This window comes from Anthonomus grandis, chromosome 2 (genome assembly GCF_022605725.1).
Source record: "Anthonomus grandis grandis chromosome 2, icAntGran1.3, whole genome shotgun sequence".
NCBI lineage: Eukaryota > Metazoa > Arthropoda > Insecta > Coleoptera > Curculionidae > Anthonomus > Anthonomus grandis.
The window spans coordinates 45,749,676-45,763,242 of NC_065547.1; the positions used below are offsets into that span (position 1 = coordinate 45,749,676).

The following is a 13,567-nucleotide window of genomic DNA, read 5'->3' on the forward strand; positions in this document are numbered from 1 at the left end:
CCCAACTCATCACTCTGCCTTTTTTCAAAGATCTCCTGCCTTTGCTGCTATTAAAACATATAATAGATTACCTCTCGCCCTAAGGCAAGAGAAAAATATTATGAAGTTTAGGAAAGACACTGCAAGGTATCTGTTGGGCAAGTGTATCTATAGTTTCGATTAAAGAAATTATTATTATTATTATTATTATTAATTTTTGATGAATTTTAACCATATTTTAATTCAAATTTTGTAATATTTAGGAAATAATTACATTTAAGAATATTTTCAGAATTTTTTTAAAGTAATATTAATTAAACTTTCGAAGGTATAAATATCGACGTTCAGTCCGATAATGTACGATAATTTTAAACAGGCTATGCGATTATTCTCTTTATGACATCTAGCAACACTGGTTCAGTGTTCTGTTGGCTCTTATGGTAGTTTCCTATCTAAGAAGTATTAATCTATATTTTTACCTAACTTATCTTGTATTTTAGACCCTAAGTTATTCCAGGAAACGAATATATGATCTATTGAAGATATATAAACTCCTTATTTGTAAACTGTGTAACGCAAATTCACGAAATCTTAAAATAATTCAATTTTCCCGCCCATCAATTTAAAAATTTTGGGCTTCACATTAACATATTACTTGTCGGTCTTCCGGGTCTTACGTATCGGCAACACCGTGAACTTTTAATTTAAAAAAATATATTTCAATTTAATTTAATGTCCTTTTAACAATGCAACATTTGTTCAAGGAAAATGACCGAATGCATTTAAACGGGCATTTCTAATATTAAAATGGAAAAATACCGTATGACCTTGGCCAATAAAATGTGACACAACAACGTATGCGCTACGTTATGTCACTTTCGTCAAAGTCGAAGTGAGTGAGATCGCGTAACTTTTTGGGTATCAAATGCGAAGGGAAATTAATAATATCGTGTAATTAAACCGATAAATTGGTGCTGGAATCTCGGAATTTAATCAGAAAAGTGAAGAACTCTTATGTAAATATGTTATCGGTTTGTAAACAGAGTTTCTCTCAATCTTTGCAAAGGTCAGTATCGATTATCGCGTTATTATTGTATTTTTATCGCATCCAAATAAACGTTTGCTTTATCTTTGAAGTAGTGCCCCTTGAGAGTGGGTACCCTTTTTGACCTCTATTGAACTTTCTATGTAATTTTACAGATAATTAAATATGTATGTAGATGATAAAAAAATCATTGTTACTGTCTATGTTTTAAGTGAGATAGGAGCAGTGGAAATTTCCACTCTTAAAAATCAATAACAATTTGATTTACTATGTTGCGAAATCAGTTGTAGGTTTATTTACTTTTATTAGATCTAATTAAGGATAGGGTAAAGCATACAGTTATTGGCACCCTTAAGCAAATATTTCAACTAAATTGCCTATAAAAATTTTAATTTTAGGCTTAATTGGATAATTTATTTGGTACTTGGTGAGTTATGCTATTTAAAACCAAACTTATAAAATAAAACTACAATAATTTCATGTATTAAATTATAAAAACTACAAAATATGATTTTAAGTCCAAAAATATAGTAATTGGCATCCTTTACCTAGTTATTGACATGACCTTAATACAGTTATTCGCATTTTGAAATTAAAGTGTAAAAATTTATTAAATACCTAGGTACTTATACCTACATAATTTAAAACTAAAAATAATACCTACCTACCTATTTGTATAGTAACTTAAAGACCAGTTATTTTGTTTTTAGAAATTTATTCAAAACATTAAAGCAAAACAAAGATGTAAATACAACAAAAATAAAGGATATGCTTGTTTTTGGAATCAGTACAACAATATTAACTAAAACTCATTTTCAGGTACACTTAGGTAAATATAGGAACTAAAACATGTCATTTGGGTTTTTTCAGGCATGTAATACATGTAAAACTGTTTGAATTTGACTTATGCAAATTGTTTTTTTCAATACATGGAAAATGATATGCTCTCATGCATTTATCACACCTAACTCCTGGGTTACAACTTGAAAAATTTAGGGTTTAAGAATTACACATGCCACTATCCTCTGCACCTGGAATTGATGGTATTACAACCGATATTATAAAACATATTCATATCTATATTTCTTCCCCTCTCGCACACATTATAAATTTAATTTTTCAAACTGCAAAGGTCCCAAAAAAATTTAAACAAGCCATAGTAAAACCTATTCACAAGGCAGGTGATAAATCAAATATAAATAATTATAGACCCATAAGTATAATGAACATTTTTTCTAAAGTCTTTGAGAAATGCCTTAAGGACCACCTGGTGGAATTTTTTAATCAAAACAATATAATTTCTAAGAACCAATTTGGTTTCCAGAGTGGCCTCAGCACAACCAATGCAGTTTGTGTGCTTTGTGAGCAAATAACAGACCATTTGGATGGTGGCAGAAAGTGTCTTACGGTCTTCCTAGACCTAGCCAAGGCATTTGACACGGTCCCTCATAACAAATTGCTCCAAGTCCTAGAATCCTATGGGATAAGGGGAACCGTGTTAGACGTTTTTGCTGATTATTTGATGGATCGAGAGCAATCCGTCAAAGTTGAAAATACTATAAGTGAACCCCTTCAAATTAAAATGGGCATCCCTCAGGGGACTGTTCTGGGTCCAATTTTATTTGTAGCATATGTAAATTCCTTAACCAATATGTCAATACAAAACGGTAGTACTATCTCTTATGCTGACGACACAGCAGTAACTTTCTATGGGGAAACATGGGATTTGGTGAAGGAACATGCTACAAACGGTATAAAGAAAATAAAACACTGGCTAGACTCATGTAAATTATCATTAAATATCACTAAAGCTATTTATATAGCATTTTCCCTCACAGCTGCAAACCGTCCATCATTTAATAGTATTTACATAGATAGTCTTATGGATAAATTTCATGAAGTCCACTCTACAAAATATCTTGGAATCTATATTGACAAACACTTAAAGTGGGACCACCACATCCTTAGACTATCAAAAAATATTCGAAAACTAATATACAAGTTTTATGTGCTCAGGGAAATATTAAATAAACAACTTTTGATTTCGATTTATAAAGCAATTGTGGAATCACTACTAAGGTATGGTCTAATTCTTTGGGGTGGGATATACCAAAACACATTGACTTCTTTAAATGTAACCCAAAACTACATTTTAAAAGTTATTTTCAAAAAAAACAAAAGATTTTCTACTGCATTACTTTATTCCAGAAATATTTTTGATGTACGCACATTTTACTGTTGGTCGCTCTGTATATATATTCACAAGTCGAATAAATTTAAGAACTTTGTTAATCATCAGTATCAGACTAGATTAAATGTAAATAGACACTTATCAATTCCAACTGTTGCCACTACTATGAAATTAAAATCAATTTTTTACCACGCACCCAAACTGTACAACTTATTACCACCATATATTAGACATACAAAAGCTGTCAAAAAATTTTGTAAAATATCTGGGGATTACATTTATGATCATTTACATGTATTTAAAAAACTACTTACTGTTAATTAATTTTTATATTTCATAGCTTTAGGCATTCATACGTGATCGTGAAGGATTTTTGTTTTCTAATGTTTAATTATTTATTGGGTGTTAAATGGAAACTTTGCAATAGTTAGTGGATGGGACATATTTTGTTTAAATATTTATTTTTATAAAATTGTTTTTGATTTTTTTTGCACATACAGGTATTTGGTTACCTAGGTGCACCTTAAAATGTACTGAGATAGATTATAATTATTGGATTTTATTACACATACTTTGTAAAAGCTTATATGTAATATATCCGATTGATTGATTGATTGATTGACTATATAAACTGGGATTTTTAAACGATATGCTAGAACCTAACATTAAACAATTTTTAAAAGTTGAACTGCTATTAGGGCTTATGTCATCAGTATCTTTAAATAAATTTCTAGTAACATTTAATACTCTTGGTCGGGTTGATGATTTCAAATCAAGCAAATCTTCTTCTTGTAATAGAATTGCTTTAGAATTATTTTGGATAAAACATTTATTTTCCTTTTCTTCGACACTCCAGGCTCTTTCTTCTCAATTTTTCTTTTGTTCTTTTCTTCTAGATCCTTTTCTTTGATTCCCCCCTTTCTCGTTTTCTATTTTCTTTATCAGTTACCTTCTGCTTTTTTTCTGATTCATTTTTGTCATTAAATTGTTTCCATGAAGATGATGATAAAATAAATAAAGCTTTCTCGGGAAGTATTTTTCCTTTCCATTTTGGGGTGGCGGGATGTTTTACATATTGGGACATAGGATTACTTTCTGTTTTCTTAATAAATATTTTAGGTGCAGTCTACGATGTCTTTTTGTGTAACCGTTTGCGAGATTAATTTTAAAGAATCAGTTGATGGGCTCAAACAATTCTGAAGTTCCACACTGGCAAGATCAAGGGTTCCACTTTCTGATACCACATATGTTTCCAATGTTTGACTATCTTCTTTTATGTTCTCTTGAAAGTCAAAACAGTCTTCAAATATATTTTCTTGAAATGTTTGATTTTCTCCAAGTCCAAGAAAGTTATCTCCAGAACATTCCATTTGGATAAAGTCACTGAGATTTTTATTAGTTTCTTTTACATCTTTAAAATCTTTCTTTGTTCTTGACTTAATTCTGTTTCTAAATTATTGCTAACGCAGGGCTCCAACATTTCATTGTGTTAAGTGTTGTGGATTTGGTTTGTGCTGGTTTTCTTTTTAATAAACTCCATTCAAAGTTTATAAATAATGTTGAGATCTTTTCCTTCTTTGGAACAATTAAAAGCTTCAAATTTTTTAATTCGCTCAACGCCAACTATTTCTTTAAAGGTTGTAAAATCTAAAGTTAATGCGTCGATGTTTTTAGAAGCAGATTTGTCTATAGTTTCCCTATTCTCTTTTTGACCCCCTAAACATTTAGTAAAATCTATAGCATTAGGATTCCCTGGATAGAGTCCACACACTCTAAATATATTAGCAATAATATCTTTTCAAACTGAGTTATCAATTACCATTTTAAGGATTTTGGCAAAATGCTTTTTCGGTTGGATTATTTATCCTCCATTGCATAACCCCTTTCTTCCAGCCGTCTTTTAAAGGCTTAAAAGTAGAAACATCTGCCGGCTGAAGAATCCTTATTGCGTTTGGGTAAAGCGCCACTAATATTATTTGTAACTTGGTACAAATATCACTAAGTTCCCTATCCAGATGTGTCGCATGGCCATCCACAAACAAAATTACTGGAAACTCCACTTTTAGATCTCGTAAATGGTTATAAAAGGTCTTTGAAATATATTCTATAAAAATATGTTTCTTCATCCAACCACTATCAGTGGCTGTAAATGCAAAGTCTTTAGGAACAGAATCTCCAATATCCTTGGAAAGCCTTACATAAGGGTAAATAATTAGGGGTGGAACTACTATACCAGAACCGCTAAGTGAAAACATAACAGTAATTGAACTTTTTGCTTGACCACAGTCAATTTCATAAACGTTCTTTGCTCCTTTGGGAGCTAAGACCCTTTTATTTTGGGGGCAAAGAAGAAAATTTGTCTCATCTCTATTGAAAATTCTGTCAGGATTTTGCAATACATGTTCAAAGTTTATATATTTTCTTCACTAACGCGGGGGAAGAAGCTGCCGTTACAGCTTCAGGTTTTCTTACAGTTACGTCTACATGGCCCCTTAAAAATGCCTTATACCACCCATCTCCCGGAAAATTGTCCTTAAATGGATTTTCTCGAGGATTATCATCCAAAAACTGCTTGACGGAACTTTGAATTGCCTCTTTTTGCACAGGAAACCCCTTGCGGTGACATTCTTTAATCCAAAGTATCAAATCATTTTCCTCTTTAAGCGAAAGAATTGGAATTGACCGCGAGAAGTTTTAATAAATTTATTTGAGAGCCGAAATTGTAGAGTCGCTCTTGGAATCTTATGTTTTTAAGCGGCGGATTTTTTGGACATTCCGTTTTCGACATCCTGTATGGCATTTTGCAGATCTGCTTCAGAGTATTTTTCACTGAGGGTTTTGGCATAGCTGAAAAAAAAACGCATTATATCAAAATTATTAGATATTTGATTTCCAATTATTAAAGGATTACGATACTTAGGATATATGTGCGAGTATAATCATGTAATACATACAACTTTAGACAACGAGACATAATCATGTAATACATACAACTTTTTATTTTAAATTTAGAAAAACCCTTTTAACTTTCTGGTAATAAATATTTAAAACTAGTTCATGGACGTCTATTGGGTATTAGGGGTCATAAATAAAACCCTACTTTGTTTTTATTGCGTTACGTTTCGATTTTTTAATTGAACGACCTTTTTCAAGCCCAAGGAAGATTTAATTATAATGTGCAATAAGAAATAAATAGTTTACTCACTCAAACCTTTTTTTTAATTGTATATTTTAACTAAAACTTCTGTTAAGGGATTAAAAAAGGCTCAATTAAAAAAAAAAGTCAAAGAATAAAAACGTAGCCATAAATGCAGGGGAAAGAAGTTAATCCAATTAGTTTTTGTTTAGCTCATTTACCTATTTATTTTTTTAAGTATTTTTTTATTTTTTTATACGTTTTTGTATACCTACATTTCACTTATAGCTAAAACTTTGACAAAGCTGAAAAATATTTACAATTTTAAAAATAGTGCCAACTACTGACAAATCTTCCGGTACAACCAATACAGATGTTGGCACCTATGACAATATTTGTGGGATTAGAAAATGTTGAGGACAGTAGTTGGCATAAATAATAATAATATCATAAATAATAATGTTTATTAACCACAACATTAAAATCTCACCTCTAATTAGGCCAAAAATCAAATAAAACATAGTTATATAAGCAGGAGTTCTTACCTGTATACAGAAAATTCCAATAAAATCACGACACTAACTGACTCCATGCTAGACATTTGAAGACTGAGAAAAAACCGTTAATGTTAGCATTTTAAATACTCGGTCGCTCATAAGGAAGACTGTGATGAAAGCAGTCATATATTTAATATTATTTAAGCCCAATAGATGGCTTAGTTAATTTACTCAAAATGAAGAGGGTGCCAATAACTATAAGAATGTCAATAACTGTATCCTCTACCCTAGTCATGTAAATTACCCTTGACAATTTTTTTTGTTATAATTTTTTAATGAAAAAAAAGCATAAATACAATTATTATTTTATTTGGCTTTAAATCAAATATTTACTTATTTAGATACAGGTACACATTCACCACAATTACATTACAAGTCACTTACAACTTAATTTTTATGTAATACTAAACTTTTGCCAACAATATGAATCAAGGAAGTTTGTTGGCAATTATACTATTTTAATGTTTTTGGAATGGCTCTGTAGGCATAAGATTAACAGAGAATACTCAAATAAAAAACTCAGTGATAACACATTCTCATTCAAATCTTAAAAAATACCTATATGCACCACAACTCAACCACTAGATATAATATAAATCCATAACAGAAAAATATAAGAATTAAAAGTCCAAGGGAATTCACTTTTGATGAAATGATTTACCTCTTAGATAATTGGGTAAGGCATTATAACCTAAGGACCTATGAAGCTATCATGCCTTTGTGCAGCAACATAATTTTAGTTTGTGCATGCCTTGTACAAAAATTATGCATTATTACATGTTTATAATAATCGTAAACCTTATTACAGCTTTAATGCATATTTTTTTTGCATTGATGTTGATTTTATGAAATGTACCTATAAATGTAAATTCGCGGAATGATTGCAGTATGTTTTACCACATAAATGACAAGAAGTCTAAGTGTAAGACAAATTTGAATTTAATTGTTTTATGAAAGAAAGAATTTATGTAAATTCCAGAGGTAGTCGGATGTTGGCAGATTTGATTTGTGATGAGGTCTTAAATTTGTGCTTCAGTAAACACTGAAACTTAACCTGTAGAGAAACAAGGGTTGGAAATTGTTGCTCTTATGTGGAACCACCACAGTTATTCATTCTTCTGAGGTGACTTTTTTAAAGACACCTCAGAAGGGTCTAGTCAGGATCCGACACACATAATACTGTAAATATTGTCATTTTTTATACTAAATATCTAGTTGATCCATAATAAGGTTGATGCATTAACTGTACTTCTTGAACATTTTAATAGTCCACATTTCATGTGTGTAACATTGGTTGAGAATGGATGAACCTTTGTCTATACAAAACTATATCATGTTATCATGTTTTCATACATCAATTACAAAGGGAGGAGGCTCGTGCATACCTATTCAAGAAGACATAGTTGAACTTTCTAGTTTTACTAACATTTCCAATTTTGATCATGAATTTTCAATAATTTATTATAAAGAACTAAATGTTTATATTTTGTGCATCTACAGGCCTAGTACTAGTAATAATTTATCAGTTTCTTGATTATTCTCAATTTTCACTGAAGTTAAAAAATGTTACTAACAGGGGATCTAAATATAGATTACTGCGATAACAATTCAGTACACACATAAACTTATATATTTAAATCTTTTAATTTTTACAACTATAATTCTGTGAAATAAGATAGTGAATATATGTCTCAATCACATTTTGCACAATAGTTACAAACCCTCAAAGTACAAGACTCAACACCTGAATTTGGATAGAAGGTCTTCTAACTTTAGTAGACAATTTTTTGTATCTGGTTTTTTTTGGTACAATATTGATTGATAAAATATCTTTGTTCAATTCATATTAATTCTGCTTTTTATAGACGAGACTTCATTAGTTATTGTTCTAACAGAAGGTGACAAGAAGACACTTTTATTTATGGAAGCCATTTACATTGTAATTGTAAAAATGTAATAATTTACATCTAAGTTTAATAAAAAACATCACACACCATATCATTCAATATGAAACAAAAATTGCAGTAAGGGAAGTAAATGATTTAACACAGCCACAAATTACTAACGAGATTGCAACTTGAGAAAAAATTATGTACTAAATTTGTTTTGAACACCTTTTATTAAAAAAGTGTATAACTGTTATACAGAATTATAAAAAAAAATTTACAAGGAAAAGCACAGCACTAGAATTAAATTATGCTGTCCAAAAACTCTTAAACTGTGTATAGTTCTATTGTTCTATTAACTGCTTTTTTGCCTTACTTTTAAAAACATTAAAATCAATGTCTAATTTAATATCACCAGGTAACTTATTAAAAACTTGTATACAAGAATAAGTATGCCCTCTGTAGTCTATAAATGGGAAAATTGAGGCGTGTATATCTTATTAAAATATTGTGAAATGGTTCAAATTGCTGGAACTTTTCTCTTTTTTGTAAGTTTATGCATGTCATGTGATGAAGTGATAGTATAAAAGTTTCAGACTGTTGATATTTTGAGGAGGAATTCTAAGCTTAAAAAGAAAGAACAACTGAGGGACAGTCTATAGAATTTTTTACTTTATGTAAAATTATAATAAAAAAATTAATCTAGTAGTGGAATGTAGCTGCAAAAATCAATAAGAACCTTTTTTATCTATTTGCCATTTTCCACTCACAGCTATCATAATATGCCATTCTTGAATGGGATCATGGTTCAAATATCCAACATCTATTTGGCTTGCAAAGGAACTGGTTTAGGATGTAGAGATAATTGCAGGGACCAGTATAGAAAATTGTGAATACTCCTTTGCCTTTCCTATCCATCTTGGAGAATCTAAAGAAGACCTTTTTGATATTTTATGGCTATTTTTGGACCTATGTATATGACTTTGTTTTTCATTTATAAGCATTGAAATATATGAATTTGAATCGCTAGAATTTTTTTTGACTACTGTATATAAGCAAATTTAGACTATCCCTCACCATTGATACTTGTATTCATACTCAAAAATGTATTCTATATATAACAAATACATAGTATACACATATATATAACAAAAACATATACAAGACAACACTTGACCTCTGGATGAAACCAGATATGTACCTTCATTGTCTTATTTATTACATGATTGGTGTAGGTAATCAATAAAATAAAATAAATAAAATAAAATACCTAAATATAAATATCTTTTATTAACAAAAATGTCAAAAGGTAATAGATCCGCAGAGCGGTTTTTAACAATTACTAATAAAGATTCAGCCATTAGGCAATAACAAATAAAATATCCACTTTCAAATATACTGACAAATTTTAAAATACATGACATTATTTAAAAGCTTTGAGCACAGTATAAAAATTTAAAAAATTACATATCACAAAATTACTACAGACTGACACATCACAGCTCACCACTCCTGATTAAATCTTTTAGTTTCTTTTTAAAACAGGGACAGCTTAATGTTTTAAGATTCTCAGGTATTTTGTTATATAAACTAGGTGCCTGATATATGAAACATGACTTGAAAAATTCAGTATTATGCCTGGGAATATTGAAACTATTTTTTCCCCTGATATCTACTTCATGGCATTCACCACGAAGCTTAAAAAAATCTGCTAAATAATTTGGTTTAACTGAGAAAGTGATTTTATGCACTAATTGCCGTTGCTTTACTGATATGTTCTTTAAGAGGTACACATCTGACATAATATCTGGCACAGCAGTTTTGAATTTTTTGTAATTTAAATTGATTATATTCTGTCAGATATGGTCTATAGACAGTGTCTAGGTAATTAGGAATTGAAATAATTAGAGATGCTGTAAGTGTATTTGTGATTTGATTTTAATTTAAAATAGGCCTGTCTACACACATTATTGATATGAAAATCAAATTTTAATGGTTGGTCCATGTATAACCCAAGATTTTTTACTTTTTCCTGCCAGTCAACCACACTCCCATTAACATATAATAAGTTTATCAGTTTCTATAGTGATTTTAGAAAATAAAATTGCTTGTGTTTTTTGAGGGTTAACCAACAAAGAGCTCCTCCCAATTAGAAATGTTGCTCAAGTCATCATTGATTTTTATAATCGCTTTGATCAGATCTTTAGGTTCACTTAAAGGGAGATAGATATATCTAAATATCATCAGCATACATATGGTACAGGCAATTATTTGTAAAATTTTCAATATCAGAGGAAACTGAAAACTGAAAACAAAAGAGGTCCAAGAATGGAGCTCGGAGGTACCCCTGTCTCCACCAGCTGAAAATTGGACATAAGCAGATTACCCAGTTCATCATGCAGGCGAACAGCCTGGCTTCTCTTTGTTAAGTAACTCTCAAAAAAACTATATTGTAAAATTTTAATTTTGCCAGTAGAAGATTTATATTGAGTGAATCAAAGGCTTTTGATATATCAATTAAGACAGTGGGGCAGCAACCATCCTTATCAATAGTTTGTGTGAATAGTCACTTTTCGTTTTTACTAATTGAGAAATAATGAAAATTTTCTCCAAATCAATTAAAAAGAGGCAAAACAGTATTATATATTTTTAGTATTTATATATATTAAAAACTTAATTTTTCCCATATAATAATATAACTTGGTACATATAATTTAATATAACTACAGGTGCTTATAGCTACTCTACTGGCACAAAGATAAACAATAGATTTTTATATACAATGGAACAAGTATTCAGGTGGGAGTAAAAAGAAAAATTAGAAAAAAGGGTATGAAAAATGTTAATTCATCATTAGTTAAATCAAGAATTTCTTCTGATTTAATTATATGGCATGGTGCAAGTAAAACAGCAATTTCTAATTTATTTATTGGCTTAAAATACATGATAAAAATTAGGCTGTTTAAAAGTAACTGTTTCTATTAAAAACATTGGCAAAGGCAGTCTTCAGATTTATGATTATAGAAAAATGTTAAATAATCATAAAATCTATAATGTCACAAACCAAAATTTGTAATTAAAATTATTTACACTGCTACCCAGAGATATATCATTTATAAAGTTTCTCTTAGGAATAGACTATTTGAAAAAATCAAACCAAACACTTTTCGTTAAATTATTGAATAGTTAAATTAAATAGTATCTCGCGTTGTTATTGGGAATAAAAAGGGTGGCTTATTCCACTTATGTGTAGATTATCACAATATCAATGGTGCACAATAGTTCTTCTCTTCTTCAAGTAACTATCTAGAGAGTATGCAGGGTAGAATGTTGAAGAAGTCCGCATATTGAAATATTAATGATCTGCCACTAGTGACTCATCAAAATCACACTCCTCTGATGACACTAGTGTTCAGTCATGCTCAGACGGTGCATAATAAGATTTTGATGATCCACCTGGATCAGTGGTTGCTGCATTACAGATATCACATCACATTCACCAGTTAGCCGCTAGATTTCCAGGGAAAATCTAATATGTTCACTTTAATAGAGTCTTTGGCACAGTAATTGAGGCTCTTTTTCATATTCACCTCACTTACTGGGTGGTAGATTTTTCAAGGAAGCATTCAACTATAAATTTTAAGTTGCTGAATATTTGTGGTAATGTGAATGAAACCTGAAGCTCCATCCTGCATATTAAATAAGTTGCCATCCCTGCTTAAGTTAGAACTAAATATTAATACCTATTTGCAGTACAAGTTAAAAACAACTTTACTGTTGGCAATTAACCAAAATGTTGTACTATTTACTCGTTTTCGAAAATATAAATATAAGTCACTATTTTTGCTTGACCTATACATAATCCTTTTAGTTACATAATGCATGAGGAGTTTTAAATTAGGTGGTGGAATATGTAATTTTTATCGCAATAAAAGATTCATGATTCTCAGACAATACCAACTCAGTATGTCAAGAAAAAATTGAGATGATTGCATTATTATAAATACTTGGCTTATCACCCAAGGATCCAGTTTATTTTTGAAACAGCATTAATTCATAACATTAACTGATTTATTTATAGCATAAAGTTATAGCCAGGAGACTATAACACCAGTAAATTAGTTAAGTGTCTCACCGTAAATTTTCATTTGATTATATAATTCAAATGTCTGATTATAAATGAGATTGAAAAGCACATTATTGTTTTATTTTTATAGCTTCAAGTATTTTTATTTTTATTAGATCTGCTGTAAGATGTTTGGGGTCTGTCGTACCAGAGGTGCGAGTGGAGGATTTCGGACCTAAAAATGAACCTGTCCTAAATTACCTTAAAGGCTCCCCTGAAAGGGCCGAACTGGAAAAGGCCTTGAATGAAACTGCCAATAAAACTGAAGATGTCCCCATTGTTATTGGCGATAAAGAGTTTAAGACTAGCGATGTGCGGTATCAGGTACGTCATAGGACCAGTACATTATTTTCAAGGTTTTTTATGAATAAACAACATAAGAAGTGTTCCATATGGGTATTTTATGGACTCTAACAGATAAGAAAGGTTACATACGTAACATAACGTTAAGTATCGTTTTTTTTTTATAAACTTCATATTTTAAATCTTGACTAACATACTAATTAGGTTCATACAAACTATAGTGCCTCATATTTCTTGTCATCTTTAAGAAGATCATCATAGAACATATCAAAAATGAGTTGTTTCAATAGCAAAATGCAACTACAGTACAAGCAAGCATAGAATGAAAATTAGAAATATTAGGC

The 13,567-nt window shown here is 30.2% G+C and overlaps 1 protein-coding gene across 1 annotated transcript in view; it reads left to right on the plus strand.

Annotated features, from left to right (window-relative positions):
* Window positions 1-848: 848 nt before the first annotated feature.
* LOC126748493 (delta-1-pyrroline-5-carboxylate dehydrogenase, mitochondrial) overlaps window positions 849-13,567 on the plus strand; it is a 39,201-nt gene continuing 26,482 nt past the window's right edge. The window contains exons 1-2 of the mRNA XM_050457762.1: window positions 849-1,045; window positions 13,037-13,244. Of these exons, the coding sequence (XP_050313719.1) occupies window positions 1,002-1,045; window positions 13,037-13,244 (252 nt within the window). The 5' untranslated portion in view covers window positions 849-1,001. The remainder of the gene's footprint in view (window positions 1,046-13,036; window positions 13,245-13,567) is intronic.